We start from the raw sequence: 22,902 nt of genomic DNA, 5'->3' as shown, positions 1-22,902 counted from the left end.
AGAGTGTCAACACTGGAGCTAAAGCTCTGTAAAAGGGTTAAGAGTAGGCATGAAATCCTGATAGTTGGTAGATGATGCTACAAGTTGTCTTGTGTTTCCGTTGTTCAATTTATACGCCTTTGTTTGTTCAGTCCATAGGTTCAGTGTTGGAATCTTACCAGGGACCAAGTTGGAGAGCGGTCCCGCCACCCTTCACTTGTGCAACAACCTGCTGGCCGTTGCTCGGGACATCCCTCCGGTCATAATCGCATACTGGAATCTGTCAGACCTACGCAGATACGGACCAGTGCCAAATGGATTTGTATTTGAAGGAGGGACAAGATGTGGTTACTGTAAGTTCACTGTTAACAAGTTGGATGTTTTTTGTTTTTTATTTGCTTTTATGCTAGGTACACACCAGGCGTGTGATGCGTGATCAAGAACGCGCTAAACGTATATTCTTCACATATATTCTTGGTGTCATATAATTCCGGCTAGGCACAAACGGCAATTATTAATTTCTCCTCCACGATCAATATTTTCATGGTTGGTACCCCTGTGTTTTACAAAGGCCGCAACTTGTATGTAACTACCAAATCGGGGTCCCTGAAGTTACACTTGTTGAACTTTGACAATGGCCATTCACTTAGTACGTAGTGCCTGAAGATGGACTTAAAAACTTGCATAGTGATGTGTAAACGTGAGTTCTAAACGCAGAAGCCTGAAATGCGCATATACACGCAATTACATAGACTTCTCATTGAAAGTGGCCGCTTGAACGCACAATTCCAAGCCCGGTGTGAATGTAGCTTTAGATTAAAGAGACTACTAGTCATACATGTCTCTTTATTTTGATATGCTACAAAAATCGAAGTTTTAAAAAAAGAAACTTGCTGTGTTTTTATTGCGACCAGAAAGTGCTTCACATGCTCATTTATTTATCAGACCCTCTAAGTTTTACTTTGTCCTTGTGTGATGAAATCCTGTTAACACACAACAAATGGTCTTAGGCTAATTTTCTCTTTCCTTTATGGCTGCGAAAGATTTTCTTGATTTCATAAAGTTTGATTTTTTTCTTTTGTTCTGCTCTTGAAATAAGATTTTAGGTAGTAGTGTCAGGCAAATGTCAGGTCAATTTCTAGTTTCCAGTTGTCTTTTTCCCTGTGTACCAGAATAAGACGCTTTAGGACTACTCTAAATATCGGGGATGTGTGTAGACATACCAGTAAATTTGACTGTTTTCAGTGATTTTTATTGCTAGACCCAAAGGCACACGTTGAGAGTAATAATTTCAAGGGAAAAATAATCATTGTGATTAAAGAGCTTATTTGCTTTGTTAAGATTTTGGTATAGATTCATGCACAAGTTGATTGCAGCCTCTGGGGTTTGAATTCTAAATTTTGTCAAAATGTACAGCAACCCCCCGTCCTTGATTCAATTTGGGACATTTTTTCTTGTGAAAATTTTGTGCTTAAACCTGCCAAAAGTCCACCAAGTTTAGGCATAATGCCACTACGGGACAACATTACAAAGCATTGTTGGTTGTTTTTTTATTCCCCCTTGAAATCTGTTCAAAAGGACTAACACTATGAACTTAAACACTGTTCAACACTTGTGTTTTGTCGGCAGAAACATTTTTTTCTCTTTCCAAGGCTTTTTTTTAACAGGCTGCAGTGGATGCAGTTTATATATTACATCAGAAATGCACCTGTGCTGATTTTGTTTATTCACTCTACTTCGCTGGAATTAACTTTGTGAGCAAATCTCAGTATGAAGCAGAATTTGCCACAAAACTGCTTTTTTAAGTAAGGAGTATTCTACCCGGCCAGTAGTCTGCTGAAAAAACAAGTGTGTTTCAGATTATAGCAATCACTTTGGTTACAATTGTTGGTTAACATATCCAAATGGAAGAAATTGACCTTCACCATTGGCGGAACATCACTTAAGGTGTTGGTGTTAGACAGCTTGATGGGATAGGAGCAAAAAAATATAGATTTACTAAAATAAAAGCTCTTGAAGTGTAAAATGAATGTTAATGTTAAGCAATACAAGAATACCTAGATAAAGCAGTACTTATGAACCCTTTAAGAAACTTATTTTGATGAAGTGCTGCAGTAAATGGGGTTTGCAGATGCAGGTAATATACTATCTTTTCATTTAGGTTTTTTCTAAATTTTCTGTAACCAGCTAGAGTGTGTGAGCAAAACATAACAAAATGATTGTTACACTTTATGACTAACCTTGTCTTTTTTTGTAAATATTCGGAAACAAGTGAAATATATTTAAGCTTTTTGAAAAAAAGTAATTTGAAGTTCAAATCTTCTTCAGTTAGGTTCTATTTTAAAATGTCTGTTGAGTTTCATAAATCCATTAAACCTTTTTGTGTAGCGCATTTACAATTCTGGTCTGCTTTGCAAAAGGTTTGGACACCGCTGCTTTAGACAATTCATGCAAAACAGATGTCGAATGAAATAAAGTGACATGGGGGAAAAAAGTCCTTGCTTTATTTAGAAATCAGAGTCATTTCTCCGGCGGAGGTCTTGAGAAATGAAATATCCTCGAAGTCAGATTTGACACGCGGTGGATCGAATTAGCTCAAAGCCGTGTTGATAGAAAGTTGAGGATCCCTGCCAACACCGCCCTCGTTTTTCACATGGCGGCTTTAGAAAACTGGAGACAGCTGAGATTAACTGATGCTCTGCTAACATTTTATTAAAGCTAGACTGACTTTCCACTGACTGTGTCAACAAGTCAACTTCCATCAAAATAAACCCAAACCATAAGGGTGCAAGTTATACATGTAATCAGTGCATCCAACTAAAACAAGCTCCACTGATGGAAAAGCCAAAAAATGGTAAATATTGGCTTTATTTGGGCGTTATAAGAAAATGGTAGAAGTACAAGATCACTGGCAATTTCCCTCCATAAAAGATCTCCCCTGGTGGGGTACAAATGATGTTTACGCAAATGTTTACTCGCCATGTGGCGGCTAACCCTCTAACTTTTTCACTTCTACCTTTTTCTGGCCAAAGAAGAGAAAATGCTCACAGCTGGTGATTGTCAATTTTGGCCCCTTCAAAATAAAAGTCTATTGCTATAGACCTTATTCTTCTTTCAAGGAAAAATCTATTGCAATATATTTAATTATCGCTTATCCCCCAGCCCTACATGTATGATGAGGTTTTGATCAGTAAGATCATTTAGGATGAATCATGACTGGAACTTCCAGGATGACAATGATCCCGGACGTATACAATAGCAGTAAAGGAGAGGCTACCCAATAAAACATTTCAAGGTTCTGGAGTTGCCTAGCCAGACCTTCAACTAATCGAGTATCAGAGAATTGGAAAACGTAAAAAGTCCATGTTGCCCAGCGACATCAGAAGATCTTAAGTAGATCTGTATGGAAGAATGGACCAAAACAGCAGCTTCAGTTTGTGCAAACCTGGTGATGACCTATAGGTAACCTTTGACCTCCATCATTTGCAACAAGGGTTCAGGGTACAGACCAAACTCACCTTTTTAAACTAAACTAACAGAATCGCTGACAGACAAATACTTGTTTTGCTCTCCTGTATGTGCATCTATAACACATACAGGATAATGTATGATAGTGATAACACACTATCAAGGAGTATTTTAGTATGTCCATCTGTAAACTTGGTTGCAGCTTTTATGAACCCTATAGATCCATTTTTATACAGACTTTTTAAGAAACAGTTACTTTTTTGGCAGCTCAAATGTGTTTTCTGCTGCAAAAATAAAGATGCAAGCTGCGGCTCCTCAGCGTCTGGGAAGATCCAAGCTAATTTACACTTCCCACTTACTGAACCCGATTTAATGAATTGTGTTACTTTGGGTGAAGTCTGTTTTTTTTCCCACTTCTCTGAGGAGAGACTTGAAGCATCTACTTGAGTTGTTTTTCATTCTTTACAGAATGATGAAAAACCAAAGAAGCTCTGCCACCTGTTCTTTGTTTTCCTTTGTGTTTTTTTTTTCCGGTTTCTGCTCTCCAGCATTTGGCACCTGATGTTTTTTCATCTGCCATCCAAAGCTCCTTTAGAAGTGCTTCAACATTAGTCTGTATGGTAGGTCTTCATTTGACTTGTTAGAAAGGCTAGGCTACTTTGGTATTGCAGAGTATGTTGACCCCACAGCACCGGACAGGCGAGTCACATGGGTGGTCTTAGGGAAAGACTGACACTACGACCCTTTGATGTTGACACCTTAAAATGAACACGCAGCTATATTGTTGGAGGGGCTCCAGAGATGTTTACAGAATGTGACATTTAAGCCTCACAGGCGAGCTGTCCAACACATTTTACTCTTGTTGACATTAAATGGAGACAAAATGGAGACAAAGCAACCTTGCGCTGATATCCCACTTTTTCTGGTACTTGCAGATCAAACATTACATACCCAAAACAAAACACACCCCCAAACTAACATTTTTAGAACGCATTCTTACACAACCCCAACCTACAAGATTTATCTCCCACATTTATAGAAACTTATCTTCAAACATTACCCATTCTACAGATTACCTCAAAAGACAGTGGCAGACTGACTTAGGAGAAGAAATAAATGATAATGAGTGGACCATGTGATAGAGAACATGCTAAAACTCCTAACTTCAAACTCACATAGAGAAACACAATTAAAAATGTTACACAGACTCCATTTTACACCATTGTTGAGGAGCAAGCTGGGCTTAGACTCTCCCCACTGCTGCAAGTGTAACAGTGAAATAGGTACATATGCACACATGCTGTAGAAAAAAAGTGGGATACAAAAATACTGGATTGAAATTAAAAAGGAAGTGAAAATTCTGTTGGGATATAGTGTGGAACTCTCAACCTTTCAGTGTGTTCTTGGCACTAAAGTGAGTGGCACTAGGTACAAACACAACGCCAAGCTGGTTGAAATTCTTCTGTTTGTAGCAAGAAAAACCATTCTGAAATTCTGGATTTCCAAGGACATTCTAACAATGGAGGACTGGTACACAGAGGTTTTGAAGATTCTTCCTCTGGAAAGACTAACGCATACCCTTCATAACAACATTGAGGAGTTCAAAAAAGTCTGGCAACCAGTTCGGGATAAGACTAATCTTTCTTTGGATTGAACTCTGTTCTGGTGAAATGCGAAGAAGAAGAAAAAAAAACCTGTACTAGCCTTTTGGCGCTGGTGATGAAGGTTGATTGGTGATTTTTTATTTATTTATTATTATTTTATTTTTTAATCTGCTGCCTGTTTATGTTAGGTTGTGATTTTAAAAAGAAAATATGGGTTTGTAAACATCTTGATGTTCTAAACTGAATTATGGTCATAGCTTTTTTAATGAGCTGTTATCTGATGGACTTGATCAACTACAAACAAATCATTTTTCAAAAACTGGACATAAATTAGGCTTTATTATTGATTCATTAAAATTGTTCCCATAGGTGTCTGATTAAAATCGTGTCTGTGTTGGAAAAACTGGTAAAAAGCAGACAACTGAACAAAAACAGTCAGTAAAATAATAAAGCCTTATGTCCTGCAGGGGCTGGTGTTTTTCTGCTGGCATCTGCGGAGGGCGAGCAGATCAGCTTCCTGTTCGACTGCATCGTCAGAGGCATCTCTCCCACCAGAGGCCCGTTTGGACTGCGTCCCGTTTTGCCAGGTATGCGAAAGTATATTTCCTGCCACGTTGTTTAAAAGTTCCTTCTTCAGACTCTGAGCAAATAAAGCCCCCCCCAATGTCTTTGTTGCTCAAAACAGGAAAGCAGGCTTCATGAAGAAGAAACGGCTCACTGATAGAAACCAGCCCCCACGGGGCAGGGGGGGTTGACGGGTCGGGGTCTCCGCTGAGGCCATCGGCGGTTTCCCCGGCCGGTTGGCTGCCTCGGTCCCGTCGAGGCCTGACCAGAGCTCTTCTAGGGCCGGCGTTTGGGGGTGGGGGCCTGGGCTTGCTCCGGGGGGAGCAAGCCCCCGGAGCAAGGGGCTCCTCTCTCTGGCTCCTCTCTCTCTGTGTGGGGGGGGTGGTGCTGGGCCTGGGGTGTCGGCGCCTCCGGGGGTGGGGCCCCTGGGCTGGGTGGGCCTGGCCCCCTTGCTGGGGGGGGGGGCGGGGGAAAGCTGTTTGACCACCGGGGGGTAAGTTGGGGACAGTCTATCAGCTGTCCCCAACTTACCCCCTTCCTCATATAACCTCATAATAGTGTGAGGGGGTGGGGGGCTTAGCCTGCGATGAGCCTTGGGGGGGGGTTTACTAGGCAGTGGCCCCCCTCCTATGGTTGCCGTATGGAGTGGGCCCCCCCTCTTTCGGTTTTATTTGCACCTTAGACATGCTTGGACATCACTGCCAGCAAGCAGCGGATGTCCTCCTAGCACCATACCCGCCAATTTTAACCGCACCTTAGACATTTAGGGCCCTTTGGTGGGGAGGGTGAGGGGACGTCACTGTGAGTAATCAGGAGATGTCCCCTTAGTGCCCTACCCGCCAATTTTAACTGCACCCCCCTTAGTACACACACCCCTCCCCCCTCAATATATACATCCCAACATAAACACACACACATGCACACACACACCCTCTCAAACACACATACACGCACACACATTTTGCAAGGAAGGTGGGACCTGGGTCCATCTGTCCCCTGCCTCTTCCCTGGTGGGGGGTGCGGGCCCTTTTGCAACGGCGGCCGTGTCCCCGGGGTGCCGGCTTCCTGGGCCCGGCGGTGCTCTCTCCGCGCGGTGGGGGAGTTCACATTACATCTGAGCCGGGGGTGTCTGGTCCCTGGGGGGTGGGTTCTGGTCCTTGCTCCTGAGTGCTGGGCCCCGCCAAATTTCCAACTATGGCCGAGCCTGGTCGGGCCATATTTATAACACCCCTTGTGGGCCCTCTTTTTTTCCCCGGGGTTCCCCCCTCCTGGGCGGGGGCGGCGGGCCCCCTGCCTCGCTCCTCCCTGGACCAACCGTGGGCCGGGCGGATGGCTGCCTGGAGTGCGGAGCGGGTCTCCCTTGGGGGGTCCTGGCTCGTACCTGGGGTTGGGGCGGGGGGATGCCCGGAACTCCTGGGTGGTGGTGGGGTGCTCATTTGGGGCTGTGGGCGTCCTTCTCCGGTGGGGCTCTGCGTTGGGTTCTCCCGGCGCGGCGGGGGGGCTACTCTCCTGGTTGGGCTGGGGCGGCGCTCTCTTTCCCTCCGTGCTTCCCTGGCCTCTGGCTCTGGGGGCCTTGCGGCGGCCCTGCTGGCACTGGCCTGGGTGGCGGGCTTGGTCGCCCGGGCGGCGGTTGTTCCCTGCCGGTTCCCGTGTGGCGTTGGGGGGATTCCGGCTGCCGCTGCTGCTGCGGTGGGGGTCTTGGGGTGGGGATGGCTGGGCACTCTCCCTCCTTCTTTTCACGTTCCACCATCCATTTTAGAAGAACATAAACACTCACCTTAGCTCACCTTTGCACTAATAGCTTGCATGACTGAATGACTGAAATATTTCACACTAGTTGGTTTTAAGGCATAAGTATGCGTGTGTGAACACTATCTGTTTTGTGTACATGTCGAGAGGTGGACATTTTTGCAGCTAGCAGGTGTGTTTATAACATTTGAGTGTGTGTGTGGACGGGCCCCATCCTTTTTGTACTGCATTTGAACCTTACCATAATGATTAACAACCAGTAAACTTGTTGCTGTATGCTGCTTCATGGTCTTATCCCCCTTCCCCTCCTATTATCACCCCCTACCCCCCCTCTCTCTAGCGTCCCTCTCTCTTCTTCCCCTCTTTCCTTTTCCGTCCGGTCCAACACCAAAAATTTTCAGACATGATTGGAATTAATAAAGTTTGGCCTCAATTACAAAAGGGGTTTATTCAGACATACCTTTGGTTTGTCTGAAGATTAATAACCCCTCTTGTTAAAGCAAAATATATCCAACACAAGAGGCCCTCAGCTCTCGTCTGTCTGCCGAGCTGTTGGACAGGACAAGTAAAAAAAAAAAAAAAAAAAAGAAACCAGCCCTCTGATAGGTCAACTGCTGTGCATGTGTCATGTATTATATACGGGATAATGTTACGGAGTATTTAGATTGCAATTCAGGTTCCAGGGCTGCATGCAAATCTCAGCAGGTTTACAGATTTGGGACGACGGTACAGCTGGCAGATAACGGGGTCATGATATTGCATGTATAGCAGTTAAAGCAGTCCATGCCTTTAGACCCTGGTGTCACCCAAAAGCTATTTGCTGATTTTGAAGCCACATGGAACATCTTTTCATTAAATTCACGATTTAACCCTTGTGCTATCCTAGGCGCTTTAACATTGGGAGTTGGGTCATCTGGACAGTGCTCTGAACCTTTTTTCTTCAATGATTTGTGATCTTCACTGGTGTCCATGGATTACATGAAATCTTTCCACCTTTATCCACCTTTGTCATGGTAGGGAGAACACGTCAATGTAAGGGTGGGGTCATCTAAGATAGCACAAGGGTTTAAACTATTATTACAAAAAAATACTCTTCTGATTCATGGAAGAAGACAAGAAAGGCTCTTTCAATGACAAACTAAAACAACGCCCCTGTTGACAGGTAATCAACAACTAACAGCAGGGTAATTGCTGTTTGTTGTTGGATTTAACTGCTCCAACAACAAACAATTTCTTCATCATTTTAACATTTGTCACATTTAGATCCACTTGGTTCAGTTGCTGACAGTGTTTTACATTACAGTAGAGCTTTTATCCAATCATATTTCAGCTAGCTTAAATTGGCCTTCAGAATCCACTACGGATGCTGCCGAGTGCTGTAAGCCACAATAGCAGAAGGTTACACGCCAACTCTGACAATTACGTGTCCAGTCAACCTGTGAACCATGTTTTTAGACTGTGGGAGGAGAAAACATGAAAACTTCATACAAAAAACCCAGCTGGGGTTCAAACCTTTGCTATGAGGCAACAGTACTGTAAACCTAAACTAAAACCACTACCTAAACTTATACATCCGGACATTTTTATCCCTATAAAGGCCCGTACACACCGGGACGAATATTCGCCAGCGTTTTTCGCCACGTTTTTTGTGTTCACACCCAGGCGATTTTCGCTGACGATGAGCCGAGCGAACATGCAATTTCATTCCCTGACATTAGATGGCGCTTAATGTAAACAGAAATACTCCTGTACACAAGGTGGCGCTGCGCAACTTTACGCTTCTTAAAGTCGCTTTTCACTCAGAAGAAGAGAGCAAGTATTTACGCGCTTGTCAGAATCATACAATGAAAACATGAATATTTCAAGCACCAGTAGCTCCAACTGGTGCTTGGTTAGGGGATATTTTAGAATGTCCGTCATTATTTCTTCGCGGCAGTGTAGACGATACTTGGCGTCTATCTTCTTCGCTGGTATGTGTGCTCAGCAAGGCAGTTTTGTGTTTGAGCGCCCCCAAGTTGTGTTTTACTGTAACTTCAGAAGCTCCAGACACGTGTGCAAAAGCGCCGTTCTCATTGGTCGAAGAGATTTCGACGGTGTGCACACTCACATTGGTGCCCTTTGTTTAGTCACGAGGCGTTAAACGAAATTGGTCCCGGTGTGAACAGGCCTTAACACTGGAGATGACAACGAAATAACGCAACTCTTTGACTGTTTATGCGATTGATGAGAATCTACTGATTCTGACGCAGAGAAAAGCTGCTTTTTTGTCTGCTTTGCACTGCTACGCAACAAATGAGTAACAAGAGTGTTGTGTAATGCCGCAAAGTCGCTTTTCTCCACAAGAGAATAATTTGAATTATGTTGATCGTGCAAACACTTCACTACTGTAAGGTGTCGTACATCAGCAAAAGGCTGCTTTTCTCTGCTTCCAAAGCCGCTGGAATTACGTCCATTGTGTAAACGGTTGAAGGGTTACAATAGTTGAAAGAATGCCACTGGAGCTAAGGCTTTGGTGGAAAAGGGTAAAAGTAAACACGTCTTTAATTTGCTAATAACCATTGACTGGATAAGAAGACCTGGACTGAGCGAGTGAGACGCCACCTATAGAAGAATGACTTACTTCTAAATTCCAACCAGATGTTGGAACCAGATATCGTCAGTAAGCCGTGATTAATCTGTCGGTCGTGGTCTACATTTCTATGGCAACCACTCTCTCCAGTCAGCAGTGAGCGTGTTAGAAGGCCACACCCCTTCCACTAAAAGCAGGCTCGGGAGAATCTGTCAATCAACACTTGGATGAGAGGCCACCTACTTTTATTGAGGCATCTGATTGGTCAGTTTATGACTTGAATGACTTGCACTACAACAAAAGTATCATGAAAACAATTAGAATGAGCAAGAACATGTTAAAAACATGTATCAGAGCAGGAATTTTGATGCTGACAAATATAATAACAGAGTAGCAGCTGTTTATTTTGAATTAGATTTAGATTTTGGCTTCCTGGAACCAGTAGGTACTTCCTATTTTGAATGTGAAGGGGGAGGGGCTACTCAGTCCAGGTCTCATTTAGAGTCAATGCTATTAACAAAAGTAAAGCACATCTTATAATTCTGAATGCCAACATTTAGCTTAGGAAGCTATGTAATTCGTTGACAAAAATGTAATGAAGAACACATTAATATTCAAATTACCCTTAAAGAAAAAGGACATTAGTGTGTTTGTTATTGATAACCGGAGATGTTATTTTTGTTAGACTCATATAACATTTCTATATTTATGGATATCAACTACATGACTGCCAAGCCTTTTTTAGGTTTAAATCTTCAAACTTCTACAGGTTGTGGTTGATATTCACAAGTTCCACATCTGTAGTTGACAAGTAGGAAAAATGGAAATGTTTAGCTCACTTTTAACCCAACAAACCTAAACTAAACGCAAAAATGAGAACATGACAACACATCCGCATGAAACAATTTGAGAGCTTCTGCAGTGTAAAGAGGCTAATTAACAAAGATGAGGCAGCTGTGATGATGGCAAAACAAGATTCAAATGAGCAGTGATGAATATCAAAAAAGAAATACTCCAGTGTGGAAATATGTAAATCAATAAATAAAACTACCAATTTGACACATACTTATCAATAAGTATGTTCTTTATGATTATGAAACGTTTTCTTAGCATTAAAATAGTCAAAGGATGTCCTGCTTTCCACACGTCTTGCCGCTCAATAACTGGTTGAGCTTGTGCTGTTATGACAGCGGTGCGCAGTAGAATAAATAGCGGGGAGGACGTCGAGAAGGGAGTAGAAGATCAAAGTCCCAGTTCACCCAAGCACAGCAGCCTAAACCTCCTAATCACCCAGAGCAAGTATGTAACCTCATCCCAGCAATTCCACTGCTGCCGAACCCGATCCTTCTCACTCACTTTGACTTTTCCATTCTTTAAATCCTCTCTTCTTTCAAGGTTTCACATTTGTTTTGCTCTTTTCCGCAGAACGTACATTTGTTTTTAGTTTTCCTCCTTTGGGTTCTCCTCACAGTTCTTGTCTGGTCCCAACCAGATCTTTTGCTTCTGTCTTTTTGCGTCTGTTGTGATTATTGTTCTAATCCAGGCCTCATATTTTCACCCCCAGGCGTTGTGTTTGCCTCCCCATCCATTTTACTGCCTTCTTTCGGCTTACTTTCTTTCCTTGCAACATTTTTTAGTCGTACACCCATGTTTCTCCAGTGACACGGTCGGGAGCTCCAGTGGCACCATGAAAGAGAAGATAAAACTGATATTTGACATAAAGTTCTAATAGTTCCTACACTGTTTGACAATCGTTCTTTTCCTCTTAAGCTACTATCATTGTCATTAGATATTGTTCAACCCTTAATTCACAGCTATAGATGTGACAAAAATGTGGCGAGGACACGCTGGAGACTTGTTAATAGCCCAGAGATGTGTCCGCCAGGCCCTGGAGTCATAAACTCAAAGTTGTTCAGAGGTAGAAGGCGTTTAGCTATGATGTCAGATCTTTATAAATATCACCCTCTGTGACTGGCTTGGATGCCTATCAGTCAGGCAAATGTGACCCAAGACCCACTTTTCCACCCGTGTGCTTGTTTTTGTTTTTTTCTCGCTTGTTGTTCAGTCCAAATAAACAATGGTGTCCCATGAAACACTAAAGGGTGGTGGAGTGAAACCGGATATTATCACCTCGATATTTACAAGAGCAAAAAACTTTACATGTAAATAGGCTTTTTGCATTCTAAAAGGTCAGCCTACAACAAATTTGTAGTTACCGGTAGCATAATTATAAACATTTGTTAATTTAACAAAAATTAACAAATATTTTTCTTTTAAAATTTAGATTATGCCCTCATCTTCTTTTTAAATTTGTAAACAAACCCAGGAGTACCAAACATTTCTGTTCCTAAAACGGAACGGGGGGGGGGGGTATCAAAAGTGGAGCAATTTCACATTGACTTCCATGTCAAAAAGTTAGTTTTTAAACCAAAAATCAAGCTGCTGTAAAAAAAAAAAACCATTGATGGTTCAAATCACAAAACAGCACCTAAAGGTCAAAGGTCAAACAGAAAAGCTATGAAGAACCTGGGCTAAAAAGAAAGCAAAACACAAGGTAATATGGAAGCTGGTTGCCTATTCATGCACGCTCTGAGCATATGGTGTTCACACTGGACAGACAAGCAGCTTTTATTTTTCTAATGTCTGCCACTTACTGTTGGCAGAGGCTTAGTGCGAAAGGTCGAAACGGTACAAATCTTGCGAATCGTGCTCCAAGTTAGCAAGATTTGTTCCAAGTTCCTGATTGGTCAACTGGTTTAACTTTCAACACGGGTTCAATGGCAGCATGTTTTGTACGTAGTGACTGAAAACAGTTGTTGAAACTTGCTTACAGAGGCGTGAAAACGAGAGTTTTGAACCTTAAAGCCCAAAAAGCGCATAAATGAAGGCGAAGGTGGTATGCTTTACAAGACAAAACACGAAATGTGTTCTAACAGATTGCAAAGCAGCACAAAAAACCTAATTAATCATATTGCTATTCTAATTCTAATGTGATCTCCAAAAGAAGTTTAAGTTTTTGATCACAAATTGATCCGTTTAAACTAATTAATGAAATTGTTAAATCGAGCAGACGTTCAGAGTGCAGAAACAGAAATAAATGAGGAATATGACTTTTGGAAATTTCTGCAAATTAAAAAGAACCCACTGGAGTTATGACTTTTTCAGATATTCTTCTTCTCATGTTTTTTTGAGAGAAATCTAAAACTCAGACAAATACTTTTTGACGTACTGAGTCTGTTTGTTACATAAAAAGGCAAATCAATGGTAAAATTATGCACCAAAAAAAAGAAACACACGTGGTAAAAATAACATAGACAAAACAAGAAGTTATTAAAACAACAGTTTGTTGTCATCAGAGTTACTTCAGTGTCTCTTTGTGGCATGGAAACTGAGAATCTTTGTTTATTTGAAGCATCAAATGAGCCAAACAAAGTATAAATACAAGGAGGAGTCAACGCCGGGGTTTGACCTTGGTGGTGCAGGCTACATTCGATCCTTGTGCAGCACCAAGAATCTTTAGCTCGCCGGCAGCACAGCGCGTAGCGATGGAGCCACGTGAGAGCGCTAATAATAAACCCAGCGGTGTTAAAAACACTGCAAGGTGCGACCCTTTTTCACGACAGCCCAGTGGCTCATGGGGTAAATTTAACCCTCCCAAGGTGTTTGCTTTCATCTCACTTATGTTGTTTACAGATTCTCAGAGAATATGCCTCTTTTTGTATTGCTTAGGTTGTTGGATGTGTTTTTCAGGACACAAGACTTTATTGGAAGCAGAACTTCTGGTTGATCTTTTTTTGCAGAACTCGGTTCCGGCCAGACAAGTTCAGAGGAGAAGCTGAGTCTGGAAGCCCAGGAGCTGGAGAGGCGGCTGAGCATGCTCTCCCATGGGAGCAGCACAGGTTGGATTTCTGGCTTTCTCATTGAAATTACCGATCTTCCTGTGGTACCGTTTCATTACAGACCAAATCTGGCCCTTTAGGCAACAGTGGGGTAGAGTTTTCATTCACGGAAACTCTGGCTTGGGCAAACCTGTGAAACAGGTTTGCAACAATATGAAAACAACATATAAGGGTAAAATAAGTAGGTGAGACTTAGGTGCATCGGATGGATTTTTCATTTTTTCAGCCCCCCTGGACCCGGATGCAGAGCGCAAGAGGGCGTCAATACTGTTCAAGTCATAAGTGTGCTCTTGTTGCGCGCTGACTGCACGCTCTTTGTGTTAGACTGTTAAAATGTAAGAAATTAGACAATCTGGGCATAGTTTGTTTGGGTCTCCTGTCCTGTGGACACTAACATTCCACCTGCACACCTCATGTCAGTAAGGGCATCGAATGACTGCATCATCTGTACATCACAAGTGCATATAACTTATAATATCCTTACAAATGCTTAACGATACACTTAAGACACGCACGACAATCGTATGTAGCATTTTCATTACGTCCCCTAATAATAATAATAATAATGGATTGGATTTATCTGCGCTTTTCCAGACGCTCAATGCGTTTACAATGTAACTCCATTATTCATTCACTCCTCATTCATTACTTGGTGATGGTAAACTACTGATGTAGCCACAGCTGCCCTGGCGTGGCTGCCAGTACGCGCCTACGGCCACATCACCGGGACAGTCATATGCATTCACACATGGAGAAACGCTGGAGGCAGGGAGAGTGAGGTAGTCTGACTAGGGGAAGGGGGATCAAACTGCTAACCCTTCGATCATTGGCCGACCCACTCAACCGCCTGAGCCACTGCCGCACAAGCTCATGGAACTGCAAGATACACCTGTGCTTCCATTAAGATGGAGGCCCTCTTTCTATAAACTACCACTGGTCTGGGCACGAACCAAAAACCAGCAGCACCCGTATGGGTCAACCCCCATGAGGGTGCATGTGGCAAAGGCTACATTCACACCAGGCTCGGACACACGACAACTTCCAATGAAAAGGTTGTGTAAAGACGCATAAATGCACGTTTCAAACCTCTGTCATTCAAGCATTGCTACGCAAGTTTCTATCACCTTTTTCGGGCTCTACATAGAAGATCCACGCCCATTGAATGCGTATTGAAAGTCAAACCAGGTCATTCTTTGACCAATCAGGGACTCCGATTTGGTAGTGACGTGTGGACGGCGTCCCTTTTATTTTTCGAAAGTGTCAACTGTTTAAAAATTAATCAATGAACAATTGCACTTTGAAAGGCAGCGGGAGGAGCAATATGTTGGCAGTCTGATAGGCTAGTAAAACAAATGAGGCTTTTTGGTAAATGGTAAATGGCGTATACTTATATAGCGCCTTTCTTCCTACAAGGACAAAGCGCTTTACAGTCACAGACCCATTCACCCAGTCACACACACATTCACACACTGGTGGCGGCTCCGCTGCCAAACACAGGCGCCTGCCTACCACCAGAGGCAAGGTGGGGTTCAGTGTCTTGCCCAAGGACACTTTGACTCATGGGCGTGCAAGGCGGGAATCGAACCTGCAATCTTACGATCATGGGTCGGCCGCCCTACCGCCGCGTTTCAAAAGAGCTATAATCATTTTCTGTTTTGTCAGCAGTCTCGTCTGCCGGAGGAGATGACCGCAGCATATCGGGCTCTTCCGACACTTCAGATAACAGCCAGTCAGACTGCAGCGGTGGCAGCCGGCTGGCGATTTGGAGCGAGCCCGCGTCCAACCCACCTGGAAGTGTCAGCCGCCTGAGCAACAGAGCGCCCCCCCCGATGGGCGAGAAGCTCTCTGCCGTCCACGGAGGCGGCGCCCGCCCCGCAGCCACGTCCCAGCGGCAGCTTCAGGAGATCGGCCGTCAGAGTTCCTCCGACAGCGGAATCGCAACTGGGAGCCACTCCTCATACTCGGGCAGTTTCTCATCATACACAGGTAGTCTGGATATCAACTCTGGAGAGGACTTTGGGTCTGTATTCAGCTTGCCCCCCCACATAGCCCAGGATCTGTGTCGATGCAGCTGCCCCGGCGCTCCTGGACACAGGTACCAGGTTCCGACCTCGCTGCTGTGTCTTTACGACAGTCCTAGGAGTCTTTTACAGGAAAGCATGGAACAGGAGCCTTCCACCTCAACCAAAGACACTCCTGCCTCTTCTGGCCTCGTGACAGAGTCAGCAAAAGGAGATAAAACGACCTCTGAGGATCACTCAGAAACTTCTGAGACACTATCAGTCAGTGAACACTGTCAGGGCCTCACAGAGGAGGAGGAGAAAACCAGATTAGCGCCCTCTAGTGACTCCTTTCATTCCTGTGCTTCTCTCCTATTGGAGCCCAAAACCATTGTGATCATCTGCTCGGTGTGTGGTGGATTCAAGGTAAGCGAGGCAACGTCAACATTTTTTTTTCATTTGTCTGAGCTTTAATAAACTCTGAGATGAAGCCGTCAGCTTTTCAAAGTCAATTTGCTTTTTGGATAGCTCTGCTGTCAGGCGGCAGCAGCAGCCTGTGTACACAGGCTTTATCAGGAGTGTATCATCTGCTCGGCAGCTCGCTGTCAAAGTGACCTTCGTGGTATCGCGCAGGCTTCAAGCGATGAAAGTGTGTTTGGTGGTAGAACAACCAACAATCCCACAATCCATCTGTCCAACAAGTCAGCTTAGCAACCGATTCGCTTTGACACCCTCTCTGAAAGGAGCTGCTTCACACTTTGTAAGCTGTAAACGACTGCTGATCTCCTGCTCGCCGCGACTTTCCTCACAAATATTTTAGAGTTGTTTATATGGACTGTTTTTGCTGAATTCTATGGCACCTTAAAAAAACAAAAGACTTGTCAGACTCTTGTGGGGTTTCCTTTAAAAATTAATTGCAGCAGATGGCTGATCTCCACTTTGTAAACTAAACCAATTTGACAAAAATGTGTTTTTGAATTTAAAGCACTGGAAAACCCTGATAGGAGTTTTTTCTAACTGAGAATGAGGGTCTAAGGGCAGGGATGCCCAGTTTAGCTTAGTCTGTTTATTTTGGTTTAACAATTACGATATCATGACTGATTTTATGTTCTTATACAATCACTGCTTTGAAGCCCTTTGAGATGACTATGTTTTAATATTGGGCTATTTAAATAAAATTGAATTGAATTAATGAAAAAAATGATTCTTTACAAAATAACAAGATTTACTTTTTTTCCCAAAAAAACACTTTTGTGGGTTATTGTCTATCCAACTCTGAGTTTTACTCTCTTATTTCTTTGTTGCATTTTACTCTCTGATGAGGAAAAAAAGTGTTTACTTTGATTTCTCAGCACATAGCTTACATCTGCGGTGCTGAAGTTTGAGTTGTGTTCAATTTCTGCAGGAGAGTAAATTTGTAACGACAATGACAAAGTTGGACTTCCAATCCCATCCTAAGGACTCTTGGTCTGGCTCCATGGTGCTCCTCGAAGGGGCTAAATTCCTCTGTCTTTATCCAATGCTTGCTTGTTAATGTTGGCTCTATTAAGGGAGATTTAGCTTCACTTTCTTAATGACGTTTCCTTTCTTTTGTTTTTTCTTTCCCTCTTTTCACAGATGGGCCCCCCACACCCTCACTCAGGTTCTTCCTCAGTGCCAGTCATACCAGGTAAGAGTGGTCTTCCCAAACTCCTGTTGCATCCTTGCATGGATTTTTCTGTTGCATGCATGAACTCAAGAACTGATGCATGCTGGGAAAAAAGAGGAAGAAAAACTTTGACTAAGCAGCCGCGGACGACTCACATATACTGTTTCAGTGAAGGGAAGTTGGCAGGAGTCACGGGCCTCTCCTGGCTCTGGAAGCGTCCGCAGCACAGAGCCGGCAAACTCCAGAACGGGCGTCGAGTCGTCGCTGCCAAAGAAAGCTGGGAAATTAGTCAGTCTTTTAACAGATTTGCTCAGATTTCCAAGAGCGGACAAGCCTCCTGTGGCAGAAGGGCACAGATTGACCCCGTATGAGTCAATGAGCCCCGCTTTGGGAAATCAGCTCCGTTTGGCAGCAGTTGGACCATTACAGGAGTCACGGCAAGAAGAGAGAGCGGCCATTTATGAAAACTGCTTTAAGTGTCAGGTAGTGCACTGCCACCCTCTGCCTCGCGCTCTGCCTGCTAAAACGTACAGCGACAGACACTTTTTGGCTTCGCAAACCTTCCCAAACGGGTTAAATGGGAGGACGAGCCAAGAGGAGGACAGTGCTGATGAGGAGGAGCTGCTCTACGAGGTTCCCAGAGATGTAGCGAAGCAGCGCTGGTGTGAGGAGAAGAGTCAAACGGCGACCAGCGAAGGTAAGAGACTGCACAACTTCAGGTCAAACCCCTGGTGCCTGGTCCTCTCAAGCGGATCTCCTTTTCTTCATCCGTTCCTTTCTGTGCTTCTTCTATCGTCTCTCAATGACATCTTTCCATTTCTTGATCTTTTAACTACAACTGAAATAAATGGGAAGGGAAGTTAAGGCAAAGAAAACTTCCACTTTTCAAAAAGCCCTACCTTATTTTCTGGAGTAAAAGTCGCACCGGAGCCAGAAAATGCAAACTAAACAGGAAAAAAACATAGATACTGTGTATAGGTCGCTCTGGAGTATATGTCACACTTTTAGGAGAAAAATACAACACTACAAAAAAAATCTGCCAAATCCGGCATAATGCTGGCTTCACTCCGAATGCGTCAAATTTTCATCCACTGGCCCTTTTTCCTCAAATTCATTGCTCAATGTTTTTCTAAAAATGCCCAGACACTTCCGTCACGTGTTGGAGAAGCTACCGTCAGGTTTCTAGCCTCCTCGCTACATGGAAGCATCGACTGTTCATCTCATTTTCAATAAACAGAAGACACAGATGACGTTGAGAGTTTAGGTTTATTTCTTTTGAAGAGCTCCACAAAAGCATCGCTAAACACGTCTCCATGTCTGGGTTCAGGAATCCAATCAGTCCTTTTATTTTTATTTGTTTTTCATGGCGATCTTTACCATCTGCTGTAGAGACTGCATCTGAAGGACGCTGCTTTCAGCGGTTCTTCCATCCGTCTATAAGCCAGTTTGATGACTTGCTGTCTACAGGAAGGAAAAATAAAAACAAGAACAATAATGTCTCAGTGCAAATAAGAAAAATATAAAGTTCAGGAGGGGACAGATCTGATATTCCTCCATGTTTGTTTTGGACGCTTCTTCTTCTTCTGCGTCGATGTTGGTAGCAAATAGTAAATGTGAAGGTGATCTGTTTTCTCTCATTCTCTGTCTTGCAGCTCTGTATTAAAAATTGAAAATGTTTTGACAGTATTTCTCACTAAAAGCACTATTAAGCTTTTATTATAATTATGAATTTTGTTAAACCTTATCTCTATATATTGTTCTATTAGGGCTGCACGATATGAGCAAATCTTGCGATAAAACAACCACAAACATAATTACCATTTCACTGCTACAGTTTAAAAATTATACTCCAAATGACCCTCGTCGACGTAGGAGGCAAACATCTAACATAAAAGAGCTTATCTGATTGGTCAACAACGTGAAGGAGTTCCTCCAATTGGTCCAATGCATAAATTGCATTGGACCATAAACATAAATAAATGTATTTGATTTGTTAAATACTTTAAACTGCCATAAAATTGTTTTAGCACATTTAAGGTAACCATTTATTGCAATTTTTGCGAGCTTTTGCGATATGGATATTCCACAGGTTAAATTTGCGGTATATTGTGCAGGCCTATGTCCTATCAAGGCCCAGTTTTCATAAAAATACTGCTTCTATTGGTAGGAAGCTAAAGGTGTGGCACTTAAGTTACATTTTTTACGCGTTTACCTTTACTGTGGGAAAAATGAAACATTTTCAACGCCAAGGATTAACATTCTGCAAGTTTTATTGGTTTGAACAGACTCAGACTGACTTGGGTTGACTTAGATGACACAGGGTGACCGAAAGCATCCCAAAGGTTAACTCCATGGTGAATTGCTGTCCCGGCACGTCTGGTTTGCTTCCTGCAACTTGCATGTCAAATTTGAAAACCAATTTTATTGTTGTTTGTTTTAGCCAAAGGTATTAAGTGTTAATCGCCAATCTATTGACCCTACTACCCATTTTTTTACTACAAGAAAGAAAATATTTTTTTGAATGCTGTGGCATCTTTAAAGAGCTTCTATTGTATTGAATCTGTCTCATCTTCTACTAGACAAAAAGCTTAACGGCAAAGAGCAAAGACGCAGAACCGATCCTGCTTATGAGATCATGGAGAGCCGCATGGCAGAGAGGAGCTCAGAGGTAGGTCCCTCTGAACACGTTCCTTCTGTCTGAAGATATTTGATATCAGATGACAGATCTGAAGCTGAACGTTAGATTTTACCCTTTTTTTATGCCATGTGTAGAGCTCAAAATATTTGAAAAGGTCGGGTAAATCCAATACAGTAAACCCTTGTTTTTCACGGGGGTTACGTTCCAAAAAGAACCCGTGATAGGTAAAATCCATGAAGTAGAAACCTTTATTTTTTCTTACAATTAATATACAATTAAATCCTCTATTATACATTGAAAAGAAAGAACAGACTATTTTACAGGCTCAAGCATTTGTTTCACAAATAAAGGTACTTTATTTTTTTCAACTTAGAAACGTTTTTTTTTCAACAAATATCTTCTGTACTGTACTGTCAAATAATAATTTTAATTATCAATGTGAACAGAATACTTCAAATTGCGGAGATTAGCCCCGCCCACCGCGACCCGAGTACCGTACTTGGATTAAACGGGAGAAAATTTAAAATGATTATAAAAAAAAATACAAAGTACAGTGGGACAAATGGTGAGTCAGGTGTATTTACTGCTCTACAGACTGAGCCGCTGCATCCTGACTCCACTCTGCAGTGTTTTCTTTTTCTGAAGCCCGCGGTGCAGCTGTGTTTGTTTGGGAGAAGAACATAGTGATAGGCAGTTGTTGTCGTCGCTCTTTTTTCTGTGGGTTTTAGAGAAACTCGAAATTGCAAGAGAATTTGCACGTACGTAATGTTAATTTGGCAAGCTGTATTACGTACGTGTACATATTAAACTGCAACGTTATTGAGGCACAGGTAGAGAAGAAGCGGAGTGACTTTTTAGCCAATCAGAATGCAGAACACAATGCACCATGCAAATCCATGAAGTAGCGAAACCGTGAAAAGTAAACCGCGTAATAGACAGGGATCACTGTAAAGGTATTTTTTGTTGTTTTTTGATTAAAATTAAAGCTGCAAATTAAACAATAAAGCCCAATAATGATGTAATGGTTTAGTTCTTGGCTCATCCATACGTGAATGTGGTTCCATCACGGTATGCGTGCAGCTCATTGGGGCTGAAATCAATACGACTCGGAGATTTTACACCCCAGTTGCTGTTGGGAATCAGAGATTATGCGAAAGAAACAGTTGTCCTCCTTTAATGAAGACGTATGGAGACAGCTTTCCTACATGTGAGATGCAGCCCTCAGAGCTCTATAAATACTGTGCGCACTGAGCTGTTGACTCCATCCCTAAGTTGTGTAATAAACGGACGCTCTGATTATGGGCACTCAGTGCAAATTGTAATCAACTGCACCCACTATATGTGTGTGCGTTTCAGGCAGAAGAGAAAAGCAAGTACGAGTTAATGGGCAGCTATAGCCACAAGAGGTTTCTCCAAGAGGCTGACGGTAAGTCACTGTCATCATAATCAACACCACAGGTTGCTTTAGGGTTTTTCCATCATATGCACATTGTCTTCTTAGACGGTACATAAACAGTTACTTCAGCAAGTCACACTTTTGAAATTCAGGGTCAACCGATAAATCGTCCGACATTTGCTATTTTGGCGTGTATCAGTGTGTTTCTATTCTTTCTACTACCGTAACTCTTTAACTGATTACACAATTCATGTCATTCCAACGGACTCTGAAGTGCCGTTATGCAGCACTTCACGTTAGCGATGTGTTACATCACTGCTACGTTGATGTGAGATCAGCTGATACACATTGATCAGACACGGGTTGAAGAGTCTGTCAAACAGCTTTTGTTATTAACAACATCTCTGATGTTAAAATCCCAATCCCATCATCTTTTTTGGCTATAAAAGTCTTCCTGCTGCTCTTTTAATTATGATGGTGCCGTTTTTAGCTGAAATCAAAAAAACTTTTTCCAGGATCAGGAGAGCAGCAGGAGTTCATCAGAAATTCCCATCTAAGTTGTGGGCAGGACTGTTCACTCGAGACGATTTCTTTGTTTTATTTGATTTATTTAAACATGAGGATAAGCCCCCCCAAGTTGCAACATCTCGTTTTCAAGGGGCTCCTGTACAGCAGACATTTACTAAAGTAGATGAGAAGCAAAAGGAAAAACAAGCGAAAAAGGCAACACAATCAAGCTCACAGGATGCAGACACTCACTCACAAACGCACAACTCTCCGTATTCCCTACTCTGCTAAATGACATTTCAGAAAATAGGATTTAAAGTTTAAAGGTAAAAAAAGAATACAGGTAAAAAATAAAAATAGGAGTCATCATCTGAGGGGGAAAATAATAATAGTAATAGCAAAAATAAGAAGCAAGTAATATATAACAAAAGTAACATTAGAAACCACAAATTAAAATAATAATACAATTTAAGAAACAAATGGCAAATTTTATTGAAATGAATAAAGAATGATTTTAAATGATGAGAGCTTTGAGAAAGAAAGAAGAAAACTGTTCCAGTTGCTAGGTGCCTTAACACAAAATGCTTTTTTCCCAGCCTGCTTTTTTATCTAGGAACAGAAAACTGTAGTCTGTGGTCTAGATGACTATAGAGAACGTAGTACTGTTTGCAATAAAAAAGGGAGTAACACATTTCAAATAAAATTGTAGCCAGTGAACCTTGTCTTCTGTTTGATGGCGTGAGCAACCACGGCGTTAATAATAATAAAATAATAATAATGGATTGGATTTATCTGCGCTTTTCCAGACGCTCAAAGCGCTTACAGTGTCTCCATTATTCATTCACTCCTCATTCAGACTTGGTGATGGTTGATACAGCTGT

The 22,902-nt window shown here is 42.5% G+C and overlaps 1 protein-coding gene across 3 annotated transcripts in view; it reads left to right on the top strand.

Moving 5' to 3' along the window:
• Positions 1-22,902, top strand: part of LOC101161092 (protein Dok-7) — a 42,928-nt gene that overhangs the window by 10,919 nt on the left and 9,107 nt on the right. The window contains exons 4-11 of one of the 3 annotated variants that reach the window (XM_023966183.2): positions 132-332; positions 5,519-5,638; positions 13,734-13,832; positions 15,495-16,258; positions 17,450-17,501; positions 17,650-18,177; positions 20,060-20,148; positions 21,475-21,544. In XM_023966183.2, the coding sequence (XP_023821951.1) occupies positions 132-332; positions 5,519-5,638; positions 13,734-13,832; positions 15,495-16,258; positions 17,450-17,501; positions 17,650-18,177; positions 20,060-20,148; positions 21,475-21,544 (1,923 nt within the window). The remainder of the gene's footprint in view (positions 1-131; positions 333-5,518; positions 5,639-13,733; positions 13,833-15,494; positions 16,259-17,449; positions 17,502-17,649; positions 18,178-20,059; positions 20,149-21,474; positions 21,545-22,902) is intronic. The other 2 variants (XM_023966184.2, XM_023966186.2) reach the window with 2 other exon arrangements.

Source organism: Oryzias latipes, chromosome 18 (assembly GCF_053564925.1).
Source record: "Oryzias latipes strain Hd-rR chromosome 18, Olatipes_Hd-rR_3.1".
Taxonomy (NCBI): Eukaryota; Metazoa; Chordata; class Actinopteri; order Beloniformes; family Adrianichthyidae; genus Oryzias; species Oryzias latipes.
Note: the sequence above shows the minus strand (reverse complement) of the source record. Positions and strands in the feature narration are given on the sequence as shown.